At 48.7% G+C, this 25,744-nt stretch overlaps 1 protein-coding gene across 1 annotated transcript in view; it reads left to right on the plus strand.

Moving 5' to 3' along the window:
- Positions 1-25,744, plus strand: part of LOC142295958 (calpain-2 catalytic subunit-like) — a 109,120-nt gene that overhangs the window by 15,226 nt on the left and 68,150 nt on the right. Inside the window, exons 2-3 of the mRNA XM_075339097.1 lie at positions 1,923-1,992; positions 24,217-24,335. Of these exons, the coding sequence (XP_075195212.1) occupies positions 1,923-1,992; positions 24,217-24,335 (189 nt within the window). The remainder of the gene's footprint in view (positions 1-1,922; positions 1,993-24,216; positions 24,336-25,744) is intronic.

The raw sequence follows: 25,744 nt of genomic DNA on the forward strand, positions 1-25,744 counted from the left end.
AATCCCGTACAAATACGTCCCCTCTTTCATTCAGAGTGTCCGCGCGACCCCTGGGTCCGGAGGACCACTCGAGCCGTACTGTAGATCCGAATATGAGCAGCGCTGGCTGCTGGGACGGGGGCGGCACAATCTCCCTTCTCCATCAGTTTGCCCTACACTAAATGCTGCTAACATCGGTAATATTAGATAATAGAATATATTTTTAGGTATCAACAGCACAGACTGTAAGGGGTGCTTTACATGCTGCGACATCGCTAAAGCGATGTTGCTGGGGTCACGGAATTTGTGACGCACATCCGGCCGCGTTAGCGATGTCGTCGCGTGTGACACCTATGAGCGATTTTGAATCATCGCAAAAACGTTCAAAATCGCTAATCGGTGACATGCCCCCCTATTCTCGATTATCGTTGCTGCCGCAGCACACATCGCTATGTGTGACACCGCAGGTACGAGAAACCTCACCTTACCTGCGGCCGCCGGCAATGAGGAAGGAAGGAGGTGGTCGGGATGTTCGTCCCGCTCATCACCGCCCCTCCACTTCTATTGGGTGGCGATTCAGTGACGCTGCAGTGATGTTGCTGTAACGCTGAACGAACCGCCCCCTTAGAAAGGAGGCGGTTCGCCGGTCACAGCGACGTCACAGAGCAGGTAAGTCCGTGTGACGGGTCCGCGCGATTTTGTGCGCCACGAGCAGCGAATTTCCCGTGACGCAAAAACGATGGGGGCGGGTGTGCATGCTAGCGATATCGGTCACAATATTGCAGCGTGTAAAGCGGCCTTAAGGCTAGAATCCCTGCCTGCAGGCCTGTAAGACACTATCCCTACTCGAGAAGCTCAGTTGACGATATTTGAAGCTCAGAACAATATTATTGGAGAATAGAATACATTTTTTAGGTATCATCAGCACAGTCTATAAGGCTAGAGTCCTTGCTACAGGCCTCTAATAAACTACCCCTACTTCAGCAGTTTGCCCTACACTAAATGCAGCTAAGAGCAGCATTAGAGAATAGATTTTTTAGGTATCAGTAGCACAGTCTGTAAGGCTAGAATCCCTGCCTATAGGCCTTCAATACATTATTCCTACTCCAACAGCTTGCCCTATACTAAATGGAGCCAAGAGCATTACTATTAGAGAATAAAATAGATTTTTCAGGAATCAGCAGCATGGTTTGTAAGACTAGAATCCCTGTCTACGGACCTCTAATACACCATCCCTCCTCCAACAGCTTGCCCCACACTAAATTCAGATAAGAGCGGTATTATTAGGTAATATACAGTAATAGATTTTTTACGTATTAGCAGCATGGTATGTAAGGTTAGAATCCCTGCCTAAAGGCCTGTAATACGCTATCCCTACTCCAGCAGCTTGCCCTATACTAAATGCAGCTATGAGTGGTATTAGTATAAAATAGAATATATTTCAATTAGCCTGAAAAAGACTGTTGGTTTAATGTTGCACCAGCAGGTACTGTCACACTATAACACACAGTCCCTTCTCCAGCAGATCCTCTCCCTATACTATTTCCAGGTATAGCACGGTAAGCGTGGCATCACTTATTTAGATCCGATGATGCTATGCGGGCTGACCAATCATAGTAATGACAGCAGCGTACAGGTACAGCATTACCATAATTGGCAGGAAATCCCTGCATGTTTAGAGGCTGAAAAATGCCACAAAACATGCGGGACAGAGACTCGAGCATGGCGCTCGAGTACAAGAATACTCGAGTATCGAGTGTCTCAAGCAGCCCAATGCTTGACTGAGTACCAAGCAATGCCGTGCACGCTCGCTCACCACTGGTGACCAGGTCTTATTGGCTGTATTTGGCAATTATTGTAAATTATATCTTGCGAAAAATATAGTCACTTGGTTAGATAAATTGTGACAAAATACATAAATAAATACATGTTTAATTTTGCAGGATATAGTGAAGGATCCCAAATTTATTGTAGGAGGGACAGAGCTTGATTATGTCTGTCAGCAGTACTTAGGTGAGTGGAACTAAAATGTTATGAAATATCAAAAGCTCAAGATGTTATTGAAATATAAGATATATTGGGCAAAACTATACACACGTATGCGGCCGATCCCTTTCCCTGTCACTATCTTGTCACTGAAGGCAAAACAGAGACTTTAATCCAACAGTTCTCTACAGACATTTGTCACCTATTCACAGAATCCCACCTGACCATCGTCCACCCACCGCTGGGACCACCATCAATCACAATGAACCTATAATGAGAATAAAAATGGATATATTCCATGTTTGTCTATGTAGTATCACAAGCCCCAGCATTTTAGATTAACGTTCATTTCATTTATCTCATTCTTTTTTATTCAATATTGCTTTATGTTTTTTATTTAAACATTTGTTCGGTATCCTTATCACCATATCTGATTATATTAGTACTACTATTCCCAGCCCATGTCCCTGCTTTTACTGTTTTTCTCTTTAATAATGAATGTTTATCTCACTTTCCCTAAATTGTCGTATACTTTGTTGTTTGGTATTATCTATTATTCACTTCTTACTTGGTCTCCTTTACTTATTTGTGATTCGTGATGTCAGTGTATAAACTTGTATTGCTCTTATTTTAACATGGGATGTTTATGTTATTAGATTCCTATTTTATATTGCACACTACCTTTAGTTAGCATTATATATATTATATACTTTTATCTTTAGCTATCTGTAGTATCCGGCGTTGCCCGGGATAGTAACTGTCTCTCTCCCAGTCTCTATGGGGAGATAAGGTATGCACACCAGTGACTATGTAAGGGGAATACATGGAATAGCAGAAACTGCTGTGTGAATACTGACTTGAAAAATCCAATAGCTATATGCAAGAGTGAATATGTGAAAAATGGAATCTGCATTACTGCCATGAACATATGAATCAAGAGAAATTTAGCTACTGAATTGATCAATGCAATAGAGCCCCAACACTACGCCAAAGTATTTCTCTACGTTGGGGTCCCTAGCTTGTGTGTGTCCTCTCATGCAGTTAAAAAACCTACCGTGTATGGGAAGCTGAGACCCAGGCTATATATACGTATCATGTGGATTGGCAATAGGTGTGGTTGGGGAGGGTTCACAAACGAAAAAATACTAACAAATAGGAATAACGTTTGGAACACCATTCTAAGTCCGAACTGGGTGCAAAAACCTAAAAAAACATCACTATGGGGAGATAAGGTATGCACACCAGTGACTATGTAAGGGGAATACATGGAATAGCAGAAACTGCTGTGTGAATACTGACTTGAAAAATCCAATAGCTATATGTAAGAGTGAAAATGTGAAAAATGGAATCTGCATTACTGCCATGAACATATGAATCAAGAGAAATTTAGCTACTGAATTGATCAATGCAATAGAGCCCCAACACTACGCCAAAGTATTTCTCTACGTTGGGGTCCCTAGCTTGTGTGTGTCCTCTCATGCAGTTAAAAAACCTACCGTGTATGGGAAGCTGAGACACAGGCTATTTATGCGTATGATATGGATTGGCAATAGGTGTGGTTGGGGAGGGTTCACAAACGAAAAAATACTAACAAATAGGAATAACGTTTGGAACACCATTCTAAGTCCGAACTGGGTGCAAAAACCTAAAAAAACATCACTATGGGGAGATAAGGTATGCACACCAGTGACTATGTAAGGGGAATACATGAAATAGCAGAAACTGCTGTGTGAATACTGACTTGAAAAACCCAATAGCTATATGCAAGAGTGAATATGTGAAAAATGGAATCTGCATTACTGCCATGAACATATGAATCAAGAGAAATTTAGCTACTGAATTGATCAATGCAATAGAGCCCCAACACTACGCCAAAGTATTTCTCTACGTTCTCTCCCAGTCTCTGTCTGTCTCCCTCTCTGTCTGTCTTTCTCTGTCTCTCCCACTATCTCTTTTCCTGTCTGTCTCTCTTTCTCTTTGTCTGTCTGTTTCTCTCTCTTTCCCTGTCTGTGTGTCTCTTTCAATGTCTGTCTCTTTCCCTTTCTGTCTCTGTCTATCTCTTTTCTTGTCTCTCTCTTTCCCTTTCTGTCTCTTTCTCTGTCTGTCTTTCTCGGTCTCTCTCACTATCTCTTTTCCTGTCTGTCTCTCTTTCTCTTTGTCTGTCTGTCTCTTTCTATGTCTGTCTCTCTCTATCTTTTTCCCTGTCTGTCTCTCTGTATTTTCCTGTCTGTATCTCTCTTTATCTCTTTGTGACACCCTGGCAAAACCAGGTAGTCACACAGAATAGGCCCCCGCATAACACCTTCCCTCACAGGGTTACACCTAGCCAACCAAACCTTAGTCACTCCCCCCCAGGGTAGGAAAGGCACACCAGTGGGCGGGACCAGGCGGATGGAGAATGCCCACCTAGGGGTCTAGAGAACCCAGGGCAGGAAAAAGCAGTAGTTAAGTTAAGTTGAGTGGAGTTGAAAGTGGGAGTTCAAGGTTGAAGGCGGAGGTGAAGTGGAGAGTCAGAAAGGAAAGGCGTCAGGGTTGGAGCCCCGGCGTACTGGCTAGGTGGCAGACGGTGGTCCGTGTCTGTCAGGAGACAGGAAGACGGCTGCCGGAGATCCGAGGTGGACCGGGAAAGGGTTGAAGCCCGCCGGTACCGACACCAGAGAACCGACCCAGAAACCATGCACAGAGGGGGTACTTGGACCCTGAAGCCAGGACCGGAGCCAACGGCCTAGCTAAATAACCAATTGAGGGCAGGATTATAGGTCCTGTCCCAACCAAAGTCCCAAAAGCAGACAACCACCCACAGTGGGGGATAGGGCATCCACCAGGGCCCGGTAGATCCCAAGGGTCAGCGTCAGCGGGCAAGGATCCCAACAAAGTCCACCACATCAAACACAGTGCAGAGGAAAGTGACACAGACCATCAGCCCGGGTGTAGGACCATTTACACCCGGCCGTGGCGGCGAGCCACCAGCACCTTGGTTTACCATTGGACTTGTGTGATTCATTCAATCGTGATTTAACTAACATCCCCCGGTCTGACTGGGCATGCCAGCCCCTGCAGTCACCATCCTCAGCATAGAGACACTGGGCCCCGGGGCATTCAACCTTTCCCACAGAGGGGTTAACAACCAGTTGCCATCCCATTGCCCCCGGGTACCCCACAACAGCATCGGTGGTGCCACATTTCACCACACACCGTGGGTGGCGACTCAGACAGTTTACGGCAAATCCTGTACAAATACGTCCCCTTTTATTTGAAGTGTCCGCGCGACCCCCGGGTCCGATAGAATCCCTCGAGCCACACTGCGGATCCGGATCCGAGCAGCCGGGCTCTTTGGGACTGGGGCGGCACATCTTTCCCTGTCTGTCTCTCTATTTCCCTGTCTGTATCTCTCTTTATCTCTTTCCCTGTCTTTCCCTGTCTGTCTCTTTGTCTGCCTCTGCCTATATTTCTCTTTCCCTGTCTGTCTCTCTCTTTTCCTGTCTGTGTGTCTCTTTCCCTGTCTGTCTCTTTCCTTGTCTATCTCTATCTGTCTCTTGTCAGTCTCTTTCCCTTTCTGTCTCTTTGTCTGTCTCTTTGTCTGTCTCTTTGTCTCTTTGCCTGTCTGTCTCTTTGTCTGTCTATTTGCCTGTCTCTTTTCGTGTGTCTGTCTCTGTCTGTCTCTTTCCCTGGCTGCATTGTGACATGCCAACATTCTTCTGAAGTTCTGGCTGCATTGTGGCTTCCAGCTCCATTGCCTTTAATGGAAGCAGGTTTTTTGGCGAATAACTGTAAAGAGTGGGGTTACAATTTCCCCCCAAAACATAGTCTATGACATTCCCTGAAGCAGCACAAGAGAGAAAAAGCTACTGCACATAGAACAGATGCACACCACGCTATTTAAATCAGACAGACACCTTTATTATGTACCAAAAACAAATATCAAAAACACTTAAAATTTGTACAATAGACAAAGAAAAAAAGGGGGGGTCCGTTCACCCTGAGAAACCCCAATCATGACATGTAAGGTAAGACAACAATAATGATCACCATGATATGTATCCCTGTGCCAACATGCAATGTAGAGTATAAGGGGTTGGAAAACAGCAAGGTGAAACTCAAATACTGATCAGGCAGCGTCCCATCAGTAAACCAAAATGCGGAGGGAGAAAAAAATGATGTGAACTTGTATGCATCAAAAAACACAATTGTATGAAAACTATCTCAATTATACTGATACACCAGAGATAATGGTCTAAGGGTTAATGATGTAGCCACACAGGGCGCAGCCATGCGGAGTATCACAGAGGGGAAACCTGTTATGTATATTAAGCATGGAACACACTAGTGGGTATAGGTGGCACCCTGGCAGCTGATGGCGAACAACATGTCCAGAACATGCACAGGCAGTAATAACAGAGCTATAAATGGCTGCAATACCCATAGATAAGTGCACACAAGTGCATGGAGAAGATCACAATTGTATGGATGGCATATATAGATTACAAGTATATCACTTATACAAAGTCTCACAGGGATGAAAAAACTGTATTGTAAATAAACCTGAAGCACTGAAAGATATAAATAACCTCCTGACAGCTAATGCTAAAAGCCCCGTGCCCAAAACGGCAGCACAAAAAATAATGCAGAGCTATAGGTAGCTACAATACCATATGGGAAACCGAAGCAAGCGGTACTGTGGGTCACAGGGATACAACCCAAAGGTCTGAAGGCAGGCACAGGTGGGGTGGATGTGTGCCGCCCCCGTGCCAGCAGCCGTCGCTGCTCGGATCCGGGCCTTCTGCGGTGGTGGCTCGAGGGTCTCCGGACCCGGGGGTCTCGCGGACACGCCGAATAAAAAGGGGAGACGTAGATATACGGGCTAGGCCGTATTAAGTTCGTGACGCCACCCACGGTGTGTGGTTAGGTGGGACACCACCGCTGCTGTTATGGGGCACCCCGGGGAGATGCTGTGGCAGCTAGATGTTAACCCCTCCGTGGGCAGGGATGGTTGCCCCGGGACCCAGTGTCTCTGTGCAGGGTATAGCGACGGCAGGGGATGCTTGATTACTCACAATCAATGAATCACACGAGTCTCCGGTAAACCAAGGTGCTGGTTGCCGGTGCCGCGGCCGGTTGCATTCAGGTCCCCCACCCGGGCTGGTGGTCTCTATCCTTTTCCTCTGCACTGTTTTGTGTAAAGTGGACTTCCTAGTCTGAAACTCAGGAGTCCGCTCCCGGCTGGATGTGGCCTAAGGAGCCGTGCCCGCAGACGCTGGCCCGTGGGATCTATGGGCCCTAGCGGTGACCTCCTATCCCTATCGGTGGGCTGTTGTCTTCTATGAGGGACAGGGTGGGTGGGACAGGACCTCTAGTCCTGGCCTCAATCGGTTAATTAACCAGGCCGCTGGTTTCCGGTCCTGGCTTCAGGGTCCGAGTACCCCCCTTTGTGCTCCGGTTTCTGGGTCAGTTCCCAGTGTCGGTACCGGTGGGCTACAACCCTGTCCCGGTCCACCTCGGTTCTGTTGAGCCATCTTTCCATCTCCTGCTGACGGAGACCACCGTCTGCCTCCTAGCCAAGGTACCAGGGCTCCTACGCTGGCACCGTTCAACTTGAACTTCCTCTGCTGGAGCTACACCTAGCTCCAGCCCACACTCCTCTCCAAACTGAACTACTAACTAGACTAACTGTTTTCCCGCCCCGGGCTGTCTAGACCCATGGGTGGGCGTGTCCAACAGTCTGGTCCCACTCACTGGTGTGACTATCTTTCCCTAAGGGGGGTGACTAGGGTTTCAGGTCGGCTGTGTGTTTCCTAAGTGGAAGTAGGGGATGGTGTTGTGCAGGGGCCTATCTGTGACTCCCTGGTTTTGCCAGGGTGTCACAGATGAAAAATGCTCAGGGTGAGCGGGCCGACGCGTATCACCGCCTGAGCGGCTTCCTCAGGGAAAGTGACGTTAGGACACAAACCGGTGTACTATATATATGGATTAATTAATTACACTAACCTGTGCAGTCCAATACAGTTAGGTCCAGAAATATTTGGACAGTGACACAAGTTTTGTTATTTTAGCTGTTTACAAAAACATGTTCAGAAATACAATTATATATATAATATGGGCTGAAAGTGCACACTCCCAGCTGCAATATGAGAGTTTTCACATCCAAATCGGAGAAAGGGTTTAGGAATCATAGCTCTGTAATGCATAGCCTCCTCTTTTTCAAGGGACCACAAGTAATTGGACAAGGGACTCTAAGGGCTGCAATTAACTCTGAAGGCGTCTCCCTCGTTAACCTGTAATCAATGAAGTAGTTAAAAGGTCTGGGGTTGATTACAGGTGTGTGGTTTTGCATTTGGAAGCTGTTGCTTTGACCAGACAACATGCGGTCTAAGGAACTCTCAATTGAGGTGAAGCAGAACATCCTGAGGCTGACAAAAAAGAAAAAATCCATCAGAGAGATAGCAGACATGCTTGGAGTAGCAAAATCAACAGTCGGGTACATTCTGAGAAAAAAGGAATTGACTGGTGAGCTTGGGAACTCAAAAAGGCCTGGGCGTCCACGGATGACAACAGTGGTGGATGATCGCCGCATACTTTCTTTAGTGAAGAAGAACCCGTTCACAACATCAACTGAAGTCCAGAACACTCTCAGTGAAGTAGGTGTATCTGTCAATTCCAAAAATAGACAGGCCAGAGTTACATTTGCTGAAAAACACCTCATGAAGCCAGCTCAGTTCTGGAAAAGTGTTCTAAGGACAGATGAGACAAAGATCAACCTGTACCAGAATGATGGGAAGAAAAAAGTTTGGAGAAGAAAGGGAACGGCACATGATCCAAGGCACACCACATCCTCTGTAAAACGTGGTGGAGGCAACGTGATGGCATGGGCATGCATGGCTTTCAATGGCACTGGGTCACTTGTGTTTATTGATGACATAACAGCAGACAAGAGTAGCCGGATGAATTCTGAAGTGTACCGGGATATACTTTCAGCCCAGATTCAGCCAAATGCCGCAAAGTTGATCGGACGGCGCTTCATAGTACAGATGGACAATGACCCCAAGCATACAGCCAAAGCTACCCAGGAGTTCATGAGTGCAAAAAAGTGGAACATTCTGCAATGGCCAAGTCAATCACCAGATCTTAACCCAATTGAGCATGCATTTCACTTGCTCAAATCCAGACTTAAGACGGAAAGACCCACAAACAAGCAAGACCTGAAGGCTGCGGCTGTAAAGGCCTGGCAAAGCATTAAGAAGGAGGAAACCCAGCGTTTGGTGATGTCCATGGGTTCCAGACTTAAGGCAGTGATTGCCTCCAAAGGATTCGCAACAAAATATTGAAAATAAAAATATTTTGTTTGGGTTTGGTTTATTTGTCCAATTTCTTTTGACCTCCTAAAATGTGGAATGTTTGTAAAGAAATGTGACAATTCCTACAATTTCTATCAGATATTTTTGTTCAAACCTTCAAATTAAACGTTACAATCTGCACTTGAATTCTGTTGTAGAGGTTTCATTTCAAATCCAATGTGGTGGCATGCAGAGCCCAGCTCGCGAAAATTGTGTCACTGTCCAAATATTTCTGGACCTAACTGTATATGCAACGTAAGCACTGGGCAGCGCCATCTTAGCGCATGCGCAGTGATATTCTATGGAGAGGCATAGCAGTCAAAAAGGCAGCAGAAGCAAAAATGCTAATGAGAAAACGCTGACCGCATACATGATAGTAATAAATGCTGCTAATGCGCAAATACAAGGCTCCTATACAGGTGAAGCCATATATTTGAGAAAGATAGCATCTTGTATATTATTATTGAAATAGAGATATGCAAAAATATCTCAAATAACCTACAACGGTATGCAAATTTCTTTGCTTTTTCTCTCTTGTGCTGCTACATGTTTCTTTACTGCACCAGATAGCACCCTTGTGTTTATATCTTATTCCTCATTTCTTTATGATTGTGGTGCGCTTCCATCTTTTGCCTTGTTGACTACTCTTTTGTACCCGTCCCCCCACTCCTGGGTGTGGAAGGTACTTTCTTGGAGCAGCACACCGTGTTATTATACAAGATATTTGCAACAAAAAAATCTTTTTGTTGAGATAATACTTCTGTGCATTGTGTACACTTTTTTCTCTGTGGTTGTCCATATAATCATCTTTCTGCAGTCTGGGCAGCGTGTTCAAATATTTCGTATGGATTGGGATTCCAGGGAGGCCGCCTGGCAGGGTCACTCAGATAACATCTTCACTCATTGAGTTGTTCCCCAGGTCTCGGATGAGTTTTCTCTATTGACCTCTGATCTTACATCAGCTCACAAAACAGGGACACTCCTTTGGTGGAACATACGCAGCCTTGAGGAATACCTCAGGGCTGGTATTGTTCCACGGGGTTTTCGTGTTAACATCTTCCCAGCATGGGAGCCCTCGGTAGCCTTCCAGGACACCTGGGAGCAAGGCCTATTGAAATGCTCAAGTATATTGATTAACATGCTTCTAGAGCACGACAGGACCCTGCTGGCTACCACCAAAACTAATATTAAAGACCTGTGACATTGAATCTCTTTACACCAACATCCGTCACATTGAGGGCATGAGAGAGGTCATGTATTTTTCGGATCAACAATGCTGCTCTGACCGTATGCATGACTCGTTTTTGGCTAACCTCTTAGATTTTGTCCTCATTCGATTGCACAGGTTAGTGTAATTAATTAATTAATCCATGTATATAGTACACCGCTTTGTGTCCTAATTGTCACTTTCCCTGAGGAAGCCGCTCAGGCGGCAATACGCGACGGCCCGCTCACCCTGAGCATTCTTCATCCACCCCACCTGTGCCTGCCTTCAGACCTTTGGGTTGTATCCCTGTGACCCACAGTACCGCTTGCTTCTGGTGTTGTAGCTACCTATAACTCTGCATTATCTTTTGTGCTGCTGTTTTGGGCACAGGGCTTCTAGCAATAGCTGTCAGGAGGTTATTTATACATGTCAGAGTGCTTCAGGTTTATTTACAACTAGCTGTACTACCAGGCTTCGCCCGGGTTAATAACTGCTGTTAACAAAATAGAATGTATTAGCAAAAATGTATTCTGCACACAAAAACCACAAAACAAATAGCTATAAATGTAATTATAATGTCTGTCTCCCCCTCTGTATATATCTTTCTGTCTCTCTCTCTCTCTCTTTGTCTGTCTGTCTCTTTCCCTGTCTGTCTCTGACTGTCTCTGTCTCTTTTTCCGTCTGTCTCAATCTCTTTCCCTTTCTGTCTATCTATCTCTGTCACTTTCCCTGTCTGTCTCTTTCCCTCTTTCCTTCTGTCTCTTTCCCTGTGTCTGTCTCTTTTTCTGTCTCTTTACCTGTCTTTGTCTGTCTCTTACCCTGTCTGTCTCTTTCCCTTTCTTTCCCGGTCTGTCTGTTTCCCTGTGTCTGTCTCTGTCTCTTTATCTGTGTCTGTCTCTTTACATGTCTGTGTCTGTCTCTTAACCTGTCTCTCTTTCCCTCTCTTTCCCTGTCAGTCTGTCTCTTTCCCTGTCAGTCTGTCTCTTTGTATGTGTCTCTCTCTTTGTGTCTGTCTCTTACCCTGTCTATGTCTGTTTCTTACCCTGTCTGTGTCTGCCTCTTTCCCTGTCTGTGTCTGTCTCTGTCCCTGGCTGCATTGTGACATGCCAACATTCCATATAAGGGCGTGGCTGCGCATTCTTCTGAAGTTCTGGCTGCACTGTGGCTCCCAGCTCCATTCACTTTAATGGAGGCAGGTTTTTTGGCGAATAACTGTAAAGCGCGGGATTAAAATTTTTCCTCAAAACATAGCCTCAAAACATAGTCTCAGGGGTCCAGACGGGATTGCTTCGGCTGGTGCTGCGGCGTCTCGGGCTATGGCAGCCACCTGCTCTCCCTCTGAGTCGGACACCTTCCTCCCCCTTAGTGAACCTTACCAGGCTCCGTTCACTTTTCAAATTTCCTTCCGGGTCGCGCGGGGTTAACAGCGCTCTGCTCTGATGGCGCGCTCCCTTCGCGCTCTTTGTCAGGCACGCCCCCCTTCTTCCTGCGCTCGGCGAGGCTAATGGCGGCGGCGGTTTGCAGACAGTACACAGTCTTTTAAGCACAATTCCTGCAGGCGCACAGTACCCGGTGTGACCGGGCACGAAATCCTGTTCGTGACGCCAAAAGTTGACTCGCCCACCCCAGGGCTATGGGACACCCGGTGCCGGGCCGGACTAGTCCGGTGGTAGTCAGTGGTGGCTGGGCCCGGCTCCGTGGCCCTGGTGGGTGTCAGTAGAATATGTGGCTGACGACTTTAAGTTTGTGTTCGTGACGCCACCTGTGGTATGCGGCTATTAAGCCGCCGCTGCTGTGTAAGGCCTCCGGGGTGATGAAGTGGCAGCAATGGTGATACTGCTCCCCACAGGTGGAGCGGTGCCCCGGGACACAGTTGGTGCTTGTGGAAGTCTATGGTGTTGTGTGACTAACACGGTGCAGGGCCGACAAGCAATGAAAGAAACAGGCACAAACGGTAGTCTCTTTACCTTCTCCTCTTTTACTCGGCAGAACTTTAGTCCAGGGAGACTGTCACAGATGGTAAAGATGGTCCGGCCGGCCTGGAAGTGCCTGGGGTGATCTTTGGCCAGTTGAGTATGAGGCCTACTCCCTAATCTTTCTTTGCTGTTTTAGGACACTGCACTTTGGGTTCGCAATTGCCCTCTTGCTGCTGGGACTGGTGGTTCGTCCCTTTTTCTGTGTGGTAGACTGCGCAGGCCCTCTCTGGTGCTTCTCTGCTGGAGTCCACACCGGGCCCTTGGAATGCAGCTGTACCTTCAGATTACTTCTGGGCCAGGGGGCTTGCAGCTCTCCTGCCCTCCGGATTCAGCTACCAGGGATGGATTTTATGCCCTGGCAACCACAGACTCCGATGTCCGAGTCTCTTCTGTGCCTCTCTGCACCTCTTGCTTCACTGGGCCAAGCTATTCCAGCTCTAGGCCCCAGTTCTACAAGGCAGCACTACTCTCCGTCTGTCCTCTTTCACTCCTGTCTACAGACTAACCACTACTTCCTCCCTCCAGCCAGACTTAAGGAATCCTCCCCGAAATTCCAGGTTCAGAGCTCCCTCTGCTGTCCGGAGGGAGAACTGTGTTGGGTGTTAACTTACTGGCCAATAGATCTCCCAATTACCTCCAGGCTCAGCATTAACCCTTTGGGAGGGCAATGCTGTTGTGGCGACCAGGTCCTGGGGCGCCACACTCCCCCTTAGTTAAATTCAGTACTCCCGGACTGTAGAAACAAACATGACATGTTAGAACATTTCATCCCATTATGGGAGGCGCATTACTTGAACGTTACAAACTTAAACATTACTATAAGAGTCCAGTGTGGCTCCCTGCCGGGCGTCCATTACACTGCTCCATGGGGGACCCGCCGCGATCAAACCCTCAACGTAGGCTCTGGGCGTGCGTCAGAGCATTGATGACCCCACTCTATGCACGCCGGACGGGTTTTTCTTCAGGGGTGTTGAGCACACTGGTGCTAACTATGAACAATTTAGGTGTTGGCCACCCATAGTCCAGTGGCCCAGTTGTCCATTTTCGCAATCAAAGAAAAAGAAAAACATTTTGGTACACAACATTACAGACATTTCGCATAACTATTTACATTCTAATAAGTACTCTTTCTTTTTCCCTTATACAGTTGACTCTCTATACCTTGGAGGGGGTTGTCCCCGAGTGCTGCGTTGAGACCTGCGTAGCTCTGGTGTTTGCCCCTGACTACTTGGTGTGTCTTCTACCTCAGCACTACAGGTAGGCCTAACCCCGATAGGTAAGCGTGATGATTGCCTATGTGGTCTAAGAGTCGCCAAGGGTATGACAGGTTCACCACTGACAGGGGGTTGATCCTCCTGTTCCAGTGCTGGCGTGTCATCTCGTGTTGGAGCGGACGGTTCTTTAGGTGGATCCGGAACCTCTTCTGTTTCTGGCTCGACCAACTGCGGAAACGTCAAAACTGGTACCACTATGGCATTGTTTATTCGGGTCCAAGTTTTGGGGAATTTTCCAAGGATTGTTTGGATCATCTCCCCCTCTTTCTCTTGACTTTGGGGACTTCCTTGTACTTCTTCCATTTCTCTTTGGATTCTGCACCGTTCAGGGCACGCTTTCAGGCGGTCTCGAGAGACTGCTTGATAGGTCTTGCCTTCATCCTTGCTTATGAGGCATACCTTACTGTTGTCAAAGTTGGAGGGGATAATGGTGTAGGGCTCGTTTTCCCACTGATCATCCAATTTATGCGTCCTCCGCTTCTTCTTGAGGACTTGTTCTCCAGGTGCTAAGGGAGTTGCTGGGGCTGTTTGATTGTAATGCTGCTCTTGTCTCATTCTTGCTTGAGACAGGGCCCTCTCTACGCATTCCTGGACCTTACGGTACCGCTGCTGCCGCTCTGTATCCCGATCTTCCATTTCCTGAACCGCCTCAGGTGACACAGTCCCCATCTCAAAGTCTACAGGTAACTTGCCAGGTCTGGCTCGCATCAGGTAAGCAGGGCTGCAGTTGGTCGAATTTACCGGGATATGGTTGTACAAGTCTACCAGATCTGGTAACTTTTCTGGCTATTGGTTTCTTTCTTCCAAAGGTAGAGTCTTGAGCATGTCAATAACCACATGGTTCATCTTCTCGCACAATCCATTGGTTTGGGGGTGGTACGGTGTGGTTCTGATTTTCTTACAACCGTACAGGTTACAGAACTCTTGGAACACTTCTGCCTCGAATGCAGGACCCTGATCAGTCAGTACCCTTTCAGGGTAACCGTGAGGTCGACAAAAGTAGGCCTGAAATGCTCTCGCTGCTGTTCTGGCTGTCTGGTCCTTCACGGGCACTACTACCAGGAACCGAGAGTAATGGTCCACAATGGTGAGGGCGTACACATAACCTGACCGGCTTGGTGTTAACTTCACGTGGTCCAGAGCCACCAACTCCAGGGGCTGCTTCGTGACAATTGGCTGTAGGGGAGACCTCTGGCTAGCATCATCTTTCCGCCTCAGGTTACACGGACCACAGTCTCGGCACCACTTCTCGACTGTCTTTCTCATGTGCACCCAGTAGAACCGATCACGGAGTAGGGTCTCCAACTTCTTCCACCCGAAGTGTCCTGCATTATCATGATAAGCTGCTAGGACCATTGGAGCATCCCTCTGTGGGACCACTATCTGCCAGACGAGTTCATTCGTTCGCCAGTTGACATATCTCTTACAGAGCTTGCCTTGATAGGTGAACAGCCGTCCCCTCTCCTTCCACAACTGCTGGGCTTCTTCTGGAGCATCTGGGCCAAGATGAGTCTCAGCTTGTGCTAGCTTTTCTTTGACCAATCGCACGGCCGGGTCACCGTTCTGCGTCTCTTCCCAATTATGGTGGAGTAATGGGTTGACCGAGACTTCGTGCTGGCTCGAGCGCTTCACTCCTACAGCATGCTCACACTGGGACACACCTTGGTGATGGAAAGCCGGTAACTCTATCTCTTCGAGTTCATCCAGGTCTTCTCCAGACTCGGGTAAGTGAGGCATTCTGGACAGCGCATCAGCATTGCTATTCTTCTTGCCAGCCCGATACTTGATGGTAAAGTCAAAGTTAGACAGCCGGGCCATCCATCGCTGTTCCAACGCACCTAACTTGGCTGTTGCCAGGTGTGTCAACGGATTGTTGTCCGTGAAGATGGTGAACTTAGCCGATGCCAGATAGTGCTTGAAGCGTTCAGTCACTGCCCAAACAATAGCGAGGAACTCCAGCTTGAAGGAACTGTAGTTTTCTGGATTCCTTTCTGTGGGCCGTAGCTTCCTACTGGCGTACGCTATCACCCTCTCTCTACCTCCCTGCACCTGGGACAGAACTGCTCCCAGTCCCACGTTGCTGGCGTCTGTATACAGTACAAACGGCTGGCTGTAGTCAGGGTAGGCCAGAATCTCTTCTCCCGTGAAAGCCCCTTTCAGCCGGACAAAGGATGTTTCTAGTTGGCTGCTCCATTCAAATGGAGGGCTCTGCTTCTTAGCCTGCTTTGGCTGGCCCACCAGGAGATCTTGAAGGGGCACTGCTATCTTGGTGAAACCATCAATGAACCTTCGGTAGTAGCCCACCAGCCCAAGGAACTGCCGCACCTCCTTTACCGTGGTGGGTCTTGGCCAGTCCTTGATTACGGTGACTTTCTCCGGATCAGGTGCCACACCTTCCGCGCTGACCACATGACCCAGGTACTGTACCTTTGGCTTCAAGAGGTGACATTTGGACGGCTTTATCTTCAGGCCATATTTCGACAAGGACTCAAACACCTCTGCTAAGTGCCTCAGGTGGTCTTCATAAGTCTTGGAGTAGACTATGACGTCATCCAGGTACAACAGCACGGTTTCAAAGTTGTGGTGGCCCAAGCAGCACTCCATCAGCCTTTGGAATGTCCCTGGAGCGTTGCAGAGCCCGAATGGCATACAGTTGAACTCACAGAGGCCCATTGGTGTCGTGAATGCAGTCTTCTCCTTGTCCGCCTCTGCCACGGGAACCTGCCAATACCCACTGGTGAGATCCAAGGTGGAGAAATAGTTAGCTGACTTTAAGGCTGTTAGTGACTCCTCTATTCTGGGCAGTGGATAAGCATCTTTATGTGTAATGCGGTTAATTTGCCTGTAATCTACGCACATTCTCATTGTACCATCTTTTTTCTTTACGAGCACTAGGGGAGCTGCCCAGGGGCTACAACTATCTCTGATAACCCCAGCCTCCTTCATTTCCCGCAACATTTCTTTGGCACGCTGATACTGTGCGGGGGGCACAGGGCGGTATCTCTCTTTAATGGCATGATGATCACCCGTGGGGATTTGATGTTTAACCCCTTTCACCTGCCCAAAATCTAGGGGGTGTTTGCTGAAGACCCGCTCGTACTCCTGTACCACCCGGTAAACCCCATGCTTTTGGTGTGAGGGGGTGGAGTCGGTGCCCACATGTAAGTTTTGGCACCAGTCTTCCAGCTGCCCCTTGGAGCCATTGTCTTCCGCCTGGTCGGACGGGATCAAGGGTTCCACTGCTTTGATGGTATTGTTGCTGACAGTGTACAGTTTTGCTACAGTGGCGTACCGGGGCAATTTGGCCTCCTCCTCCCCACAATTCAGGACCCGGACGGGCACTCTCCCCTTGCGGACGTCTGCTACCCCTCTGGCTACCAGGACTCCCGGCCTACTGTCTGAATACACCGGTTCTACCAAGGCATGGTAATCCTGACCCTTGAGGCCTATTGCTGCCCGACACCATATCAACATTTCACTTCTTGGGGGTATTGCAATGGGGAGGGGATCACTTACCCTCACACTGCCAATTTCTCCTCCGGCCAGCTCTACCTGCTGCCTCCTCATCAGGGCTCTGATCTCCCTCTGTAGGGCACGCTGCTGCCCGGAGCTGGCGGTTTCAGACGCCTGTTGCAACAAAATTATCACTTCGGCAATACAATTTTCTATCACATTTGTACCAATGGTTAGCAGTGGTTCAGATTCTTTGCGATCTATATCTACAATTATCATCCCCTGACATGGCAATTCTACCCGCCGCACTTTAATGGTTACTTCTTTGTACCCAATTTGGGGTAAGGGCTGACCATTACTGGCCACAATTGTTAAATCATCATCTGGGCCATGGTCAATGTCTGAATCAGCCCAATATCTTTTGTACAGTTTGTAGGGGATGGTTGTTACCTGGGACCCCGTATCCAGGAGGGCATTCAAAGGGATCCCATCCAGCACAATAGGAAGGACCGGGCGTCCTCCCACATACTTGCTGCGGCTGGGGGTTGAGCCGGGCTTCCTCACACCTGGGGGTTGGCTCCTGGCCCCAGGCTCGGCCCATTTAAAGGACAGCGTCGTGCAATGTGGCCCGCCTGGCTGCAGCGGCGGCAGATCGGTTGTCCCGTTGAATCATACCGGTCTGTGTCTCTGCCTCGGGTCGGCGGAATCCTCCTCTGTCGCATCCAGGGGACGTCATCTGGGCTGGAGGCCAACTCGAGTCTTGCAGGCGATGGGGTCACTTGCAGAGACTGCACGGTCTTGGCCAGGGCAGCTACAGTCTTGGTCAGCTCCTGGACCTGCTGTCTGAGCTCTGCAGTAGGGTCCTTATCCAGGGACTGCGCGTCAGCCCCTGCAGCGGCTCGTGTTGCAGGCACCACCCCGGGGTACGTGATAGCAAGAGGCCGGAGGGATACTGGGTCATTCGGTGTAGATTCTCTCAGTACCCGGATGGCCTGGTCCTTAAACTTTGCAAAGTCCAGAGCAGGGTTCTGCAGGACCATGATACGCAGCTGTGTCCTGTGGGCATCTGACAGGAGCCCTTCTATGAACTGCTCAGTTAGGAGTTTGTGTTCTTCACGTACACTCTCCGGGTCCACCTGTTTAACTGCTTTCAGGGCCTCCTGCAAGTTTAAGGCATAGTCCCTTATGCTGTCTGTGGCCCGTTGCTTGCACCCAAAGAATCTCATCTTTATCTCTGCTGCGGTGCGGGTGTCAAAAGTACTCTTTAGCTTGGCCAATATCTGGGTTACTGTCCCTTTATCTGTATCAGGCCAGGACTTCACTTCACGCTGGGCTGCGCCGGCTAGCTGTCCCATTAATATGCCCACCTTCTGGCTCTCAGTCAGAGGATACACCCGGAACAAGCTGTGCAGGCTTTCCCTGAAGTCGCTCAAGGTATGGGACTCCCCGGAGTACTGCGGTAGCCATTCCGCTCCCGGGATGTACGGCATTGTGATCGGCATTACCAGCGCTGCAGCGGGGGCTGGGGCGACGGCGACTGGGATTGCTTCGGCTGGTGCTGCGGCGTCTCGGGCTATGGCAGCCACCTGCTCTCCCTCTGAGTCGGACACCTTCCTCCCCCTTAGTGAACCTTACCAGGCTCCGTTCACTTTTCAAATTTCCTTCCGGGTCGCGTGGGGTTAACAGTGCTCTGCTCTGATGGCGCGCTCCCTTCGCGCTCTTTGTCAGGCACGCCCCCCTTCTTCCTGCGCTCGGCGAGGCTAATGGCGGCGGCGGTTTGCAGACAGTACACAGTCTTTTAAGCACAATTCCTGCAGGTGCACAGTACCCGGTGTGACCGGGCACGAAATCCTGTTCGTGACGCCAAAAGTTGACTCGCCCACCCCAGGGCTATGGGACACCCGGTGCCGGGCCGGACTAGTCCGGTGGTAGTCAGTGGTGGCTGGGCCCGGCTCCGTGGCCCTGGTGGGTGTCAGTAGAATATGTGGCTGACGACTTTAAGTTTGTGTTCGTGACGCCACCTGTGGTATGCGGCTATTAAGCCGCCGCTGCTGTGTAAGGCCTCCGGGGTGATGAAGTGGCAGCAATGGTGATACTGCTCCCCACAGGTGGAGCGGTGCCCCGGGACACAGTTGGTGCTTGTGGAAGTCTATGGTGTTGTGTGACTAACACGGTGCAGGGCCGACAAGCAATGAAAGAAACAGGCACAAACGGTAGTCTCTTTACCTTCTCCTCTTTTACTCGGCAGAACTTTAGTCCAGGGAGACCGTCACAGATGGTAAAGATGGTCCGGCCGGCCTGGAAGTGCCTGGGGTGATCTTTGGCCAGTTGAGTATGAGGCCTACTCCCTAATCTTTCTTTGCTGTTTTAGGACACTGCACTTTGGGTTCGCAATTGCCCTCTTGCTGCTGGGACTGGTGGTTCGTCCCTTTTTCTGTGTGGTAGACTGCGCAGGCCCTCTCTGGTGCTTCTCTGCTGGAGTCCACACCGGGCCCTTGGAATGCAGCTGTACCTTCAGATTACTTCTGGGCCAGGGGGCTTGCAGCTCTCCTGCCCTCCGGATTCGGCTACCAGGGATGGATTTTATGCCCTGGCAACCACAGACTCCGATGTCCGAGTCTCTTCTGTGCCTCTCTGCACCTCTTGCTTCACTGGGCCAAGCTATTCCAGCTCTAGGCCCCAGTTCTACAAGGCAGCACTACTCTCCGTCTGTCCTCTTTCACTCCTGTCTACAGACTAACCACTACTTCCTCCCTCCAGCCAGACTTAAGGAATCCTCCCCGAAATTCCAGGTTCAGAGCTCCCTCTGCTGTCTGGAGGGAGAACTGTGTTGGGTGTTAACTTACTGGCCAATAGATCTCCCAATTACCTCCAGGCTCAGCATTAACCCTTTGGGAGGGCAATGCTGTTGTGGCGACCAGGTCCTGGGGCGCCACATATACATAACAGGTTTCCCCTCTGTGATACTCCGCATGGCTGCGCCCTGTGTGGCTACATCTTTAACCCTTAGACCATTATCTCTGGTGTATCAGTATAATTGAGATCGTTTTCATACAATTGTGTTTTTTGATGCATACAAGTTCACATCATTTTTTTCTACCTCCGCATTTTGGTTTACTGATGGGACACGGCCTGATCAGTATTTGGGTTTCAGCTTGCTGTTTTCCAACCCCTTATACTCTACATTGCATGTTGGCACAGGGTTACATATCATAGTGATCATTATTGTTGTCTTACCTTACATGTCATGATTGGGGTTTCTCAGGGTGAACTGACCCTCCCTTTTTTTCTTTGTCTATTGTACAAATTTTAAGTGTTTTTGATATTTGTTTTTGGTACATAATAAAGGTGTCTGTCTCATTTAAATAGCTTGGTGTGCATCTGTTCTATGTGCAGTAGCTTTTTCTCTCTTGTGCTGCTACATGTTTCTTTACTGCACCAGATAGCACCCTTATGACATTCCCAGAGTCAAATGGGGTGTCTGTGCAATATTTCATGTTTGTACATGCGTCGGTGCAGATTCCTTTAGTGGACATACACACACACACACACACACACACACATGCATACACTCAGCTTTATATATTAGACTAACTGTAGTATCCGTTGTTGCCCAGGATAGTAACTGTCTCTCTCTCTCCCAGTCTCTGTCTGTTTGTGTCTGTCTGTGTGTGTCTGTCTGTGTGTCTCTCTCTGTGTGTCTCTGTGTCTGTCTCTATTTATCTGTCTGTTTGCTGTCTCTGTGGTTGTCTGTCTGTTTCTCTGTCTCTTTACCTGTCTGTCTCTGTGTGTGTCTTTCTGTGTCTGTCTCTTTCCCTGTCTGTCTCTGTCTGTCTGTGTGTCTGTCTCTATCCATGTGTCTCTGTCTTTATCCATGTCTGTCTGTCTGTGTCTATCTCTCTGTCTCTGTATCAGTCTCAATCTCAGTCTCTCTCCATCTCTGTGTCTGTCAGTCTCTTTCCCCGCCTGTCTCATTCCAGGTCTGTCTCTTTCCCCATCTGTCTCGTTTCCCGTCTGTCTTGTTCCCCGTCTGTCTTGTTCCCCGTCAGTCTCGTTCCCTGTCTTTTTCTTTATCTGTCTCTTTCCCTGTCTGTGTCTCTTTCCCTGTCTGTGTCTCTTTCCCTGTCTGTGTCTCTTTCCCTGTCTGTGTCTCTTTCCCTGTCTGTGTCTCTTTCCCTGTCCGTGTCTCTTTCCCTGTCCATGTCTCTTTCCCTGTCCGTGTCTCTTTCCCTGTCTGTGTCTCTTTCCCTGTCTGTGTCTCTTTCCCTGTCTCTGTCTCTTTCCCTGTCTCTTTCCCTGTCTCTGTCTGTCTCTTTCCCTGTCTGCCTGTATCTTTCCCAGTGTGTCTGAGTCAGTCTGCCTATGTCTCTTTGACTGTCTGTCTCTCTGTCTCTTTTCCTGCCTGTCTCATTCCATGTCTGTCTCTTTCCCTGTCTGTCTCTTTCCCTGTCTGTCTCTTTCCCAATCTGTCTCGTTTCCCATCTGTCTTGTTCCCCGTCTGTCTCATTCCCCATCAGTCTCGTTCCCTGTCTCTTTCCCTGTCTGTGTCTCTTTCCCTGTCTGTGTCTCTTTCCCTGTCTGTGTCTCTTTCCCTGTCTGTGTCTCTTTCCCTGTCTGTGTCTCTTTCCCTGTCTGTGTCTCTTTCCCTGTCTGTGTCTCTTTCCCTGTCCGTGTCTCTTTCCCTGTCCGTGTCTTTTTCCCTGTCCGTGTCTTTTTCCCTGTCCGTGTCTCTTTCCCTGTCCGTGTCTCTTTCCCTGTCCGTGTCTCTTTCCCTGTCCGTGTCTCTTTCCCTGTCCGTGTCTCTTTCCCTGTATGTGTCTCTTTCCCTGTCTGTGTCTCTTTCCCTGTCTGTGTCTCTTTCCCTGTCTCTGTCTCTTTCCCTGTCTCTATCTGTCTCTTTCCCTGTCTGCCTGTATCTTTCCCAGTCTGTCTGAGTTTGTCTGCCTATGTCTCTTTAACTGTCTGTCTCTCTGTCTCTTTAACTGTCTGTCTGTTTCTTTGACTGTCTCTTTGACTGTCTGTCTCTCTGTCTCTCTGTCTCTTTCCTTGTCTGCCTCTTACTCTCTCTATGTTTGTCTGTCTTTTTCTGTCTCTCTCTCCATCCATCCACCCACTGACATCTTATTACCTAACACATAAGCTTCTTATACTAACAATATATTTTGTTCCTATAGCAACCACTCACAGCTGCTATTAATAACCTATAGCTCGCAGCTCCATTGAGTTTCATGGAGGCAGGTTTTATGGTGAAAAACTAAATTGCGGGGTTAAATTTTCCTATCAAAACATAGTCTATGACATTCCCTGAGTCACATGGAGTGTCTGTGCAAAATGTTGTGATTGGCTCTTCCTGCGCGGCCTGAGGTAAAATCTCAAAATGGTCTGCTACTCACTCGACCCGGAAAACCCCACAAAATCATGCAAGGCCCGGGGCTCCAACCTGCGAGTGCACTTCAAGAACACTCGTGAGACTGCCCAGGCCATTAAGGGCATGCACATCCGCAAGGCCACCAAATACTTAAAAATTGTAACCGTGAAGAAGCAGTGCGTCCCCTTCCGTCGTTACAATGGAGGCGTTGGCTGCTGTGCTCAGGCCAAGCAGTGGGGCTGGACACAGGGACGTTGGCCCAAGAAAAGCGCAGAGTTTCTCTTGCACATGTTGAAGAACGCAGAGAGCAATGAACTGAACTGAAGGGGTTGGATGTGGATTCTCTGGTCATCGAGCACATTCAGGTGAACAAAGCCCCCAAGATGCGCAGACGAACCTACCGCGCTCACGGCCGCATCAACCCTTACATGAGCTCCCCCTGCCACATTGAGATGATTCTGACCGAAAAGGAGCAGATTGTCCCCAAACCAGAGGAGGAGGTCGCTCAAAAGAAAAAGATCTCTCAGAAGAAGCTGAAAAAGCAGAAGCTCATGGCTCGAGAGTGAAAATAAAATGTACAGAAATAAAAAGTATTGTCCTTCTAAAAAAAAAAAAAAAAATTCGTGATTGTAAATGCGACGGTGTGGATTCCTTTAATGGACATACACACACACACACACACACACACATACATACACACAAACATACATACTGTACATACACTCCGCTTTATATATTAGATTATTTATATGCACTGACTGGTGAGCCCATGATGTCAGTGCGTGATTTTTATTTTCCTCCTTTTTTATCTATTTAATCTCTGTCTACTGTATTACTAACATACATACCAGGAATGAGGAAGTCGTCAGTCTGATGTTGAAATGCATATCTCTTATTCTTTTCATAAATTGTTCTGAATATATTTCTTGCCTGTCTGTCGCACTCAATCACTCCCTTTTTTATTTTCATTTTTATACCATTTACCGGTTTATTGGACCTTTGTAAATCCCATAGTGATTGGACGCAGTGGTATTGCGCATGCGTGATCGATGCTTCATTCAGATACTGAACAGAATTCTATTATTCCTCTGATCGGTGCCGATCCACCAGTGTAAAGGCCCCGTTACACGCAGCGACATCGCTCGCGATCTCGTTAACGATGTGACACGCCCAGATCGTTGATACGATTTGCCGACATCGCACGTAGGTCGTTTTGTAGTGGTCACTCGTAACGATCTCACAAACATCGCAAAATCGTTCAGCGATATTTTTTTTTTTAACAAGGCGGTCATGTGGATGTTGTTCATCATTTGCAGAATGTCAAACATAGCAATATGTCTGCAGCGTTCCAAACGACGAACAATATTTTGAAACTGAACAACGTGTCAACGATCAACGATTTTCATCCTATTTGCGATCGTTCGGAGTCGCACGTAGGTGTCACACGCAACGACGTTGCTAACAATGACAGAAGTGCGTCACAAAAACCATGACCCCGACGACATATCGTCAGATAAATCGTAGCATGTAACGGGGCCTTAACCCTCCCTTTTCTTTTACTTGATAAATATTTTTTGGGGGTTATCCCATATGAACAAAAGTAGGTGTTCCCTATAACCTTTTGCCTATTCCGTTCATACAGGTGATTGTTGGCTCGTCGGATCCATTGCATGCCTCACAACAAATCCAGATTGCCTGGCCCGTGTGGTTCCATTAGACCAATCCTTTGACAAGGACTATACTGGGGTGTTCAATTTTCAGGTAAATGACTTAAAAGTGTAAAGCTTTTGGATCACAATGCAAAGTGTGTAATGGAGCCTCCACCCACTGTGAGCCATGTACAGTATAATACAGCCTTTTCCTATTTGGTAAGAGGATATTTAGGAACCAACAGGCATCAAGGCATAGGTGGGACTGTATTTGTTATGGCTATGCCCCAGCTTAGAAGGAACTTGTTTCCAGAAGAGCACCCACTCATCTTCTTGTCTTTAGACAATATAGCTGTACTAGAAGGTGGCCCGATTCTACGCATCGGGTATTCTAGAATTTACGTATTGTGTAGTTCATGTATGATTTTTGTTATATATATATATAGTTGTTGTTGTGTGTAGTTACCAAGTGTTTGTGTAGGGCGCTATACATGTTCTGGGTGTTGTCTGGGTGTGGCAGGGGGTGAGAGCGGTGTTGTATGTGTGTTGCGTGTGTTGCGTTGTCTGTGGAGCGCTGTGTGTCTGTAGCGTTGTGTGTGTGTTGCGCGGTTTGTGTGGGTGTGGTGTGTTTTGGGGGGAGGTATGTTTTGTGCAATGTGTGTGTTGTGCAGTATGTGCGTATTATATTTATGTATGCCGCGGTGTTTGTGTGTTGGGTGTTGTGTGTGTGCGGCGTTGTCTGTGTGTGTGGGTGTCTGTGTATGGCGGTGTTTGTGGTTCCCAGTGTGTGTGTGGTGTGTTGTGTGTGTGTGTGTTGGGGGGAGGTGTGCACCTCCCATCGTGCTCCATCCCCCATGCTGTGCACCCCCCATCGTGCCCCATCCCCCATGCTGCGCACCCCCCATCATGCCCCATCCCCCATGCTGCGCATTCCCCATCGTGCTCCATCCCCCATGCTGCGCATTCCCCATCGTGCTCCATCCCCCATGCTGTGCATTCCTCATCGTGCTCCATCCCCCATGCTGCCCACCCCCCATCGGGCTCCATCCCCTATGCCGCGCATTCCCCATCGTGCTCCATCCCCGATGCTGCGCACCCCCCATCGTGCTCCATCCCCCATGCTGCGCACTCCCCATCGTGCTCCATCCCCCATGCTGCGCACTCCCCATCGTGCTCCATCCTCCATGCTGCGCACTCCCCATCGTGCTCCATCCCCCATGCTGTGCACTCCCCATCGTGCTACATCCCCCATGCTGCACACTCCCCATCGTGCTCCATCCCCCATGCTGCACACTCCCCATCGTGCTCCATCCCCCATGCTGCGCACTCCCCATCGTGCTACATCCCCCATGCTGCACACTCCCCATCGTGCTCCATCCCCCATGCTGCACACTCCCCATCGTGCTCCATCCTCCATGCTGCGCACTCCCCATCGTGCTCCTTCCTCCATGCTGCGCACTCCCCATCGTGCTCCATCCCCCATGCTGCGCACTCCCCATCGTGCTACATTCCCCATGCTGC

This window comes from Anomaloglossus baeobatrachus, chromosome 3 (assembly GCF_048569485.1).
Source record: "Anomaloglossus baeobatrachus isolate aAnoBae1 chromosome 3, aAnoBae1.hap1, whole genome shotgun sequence".
Lineage (NCBI taxonomy): Eukaryota > Metazoa > Chordata > Amphibia > Anura > Aromobatidae > Anomaloglossus > Anomaloglossus baeobatrachus.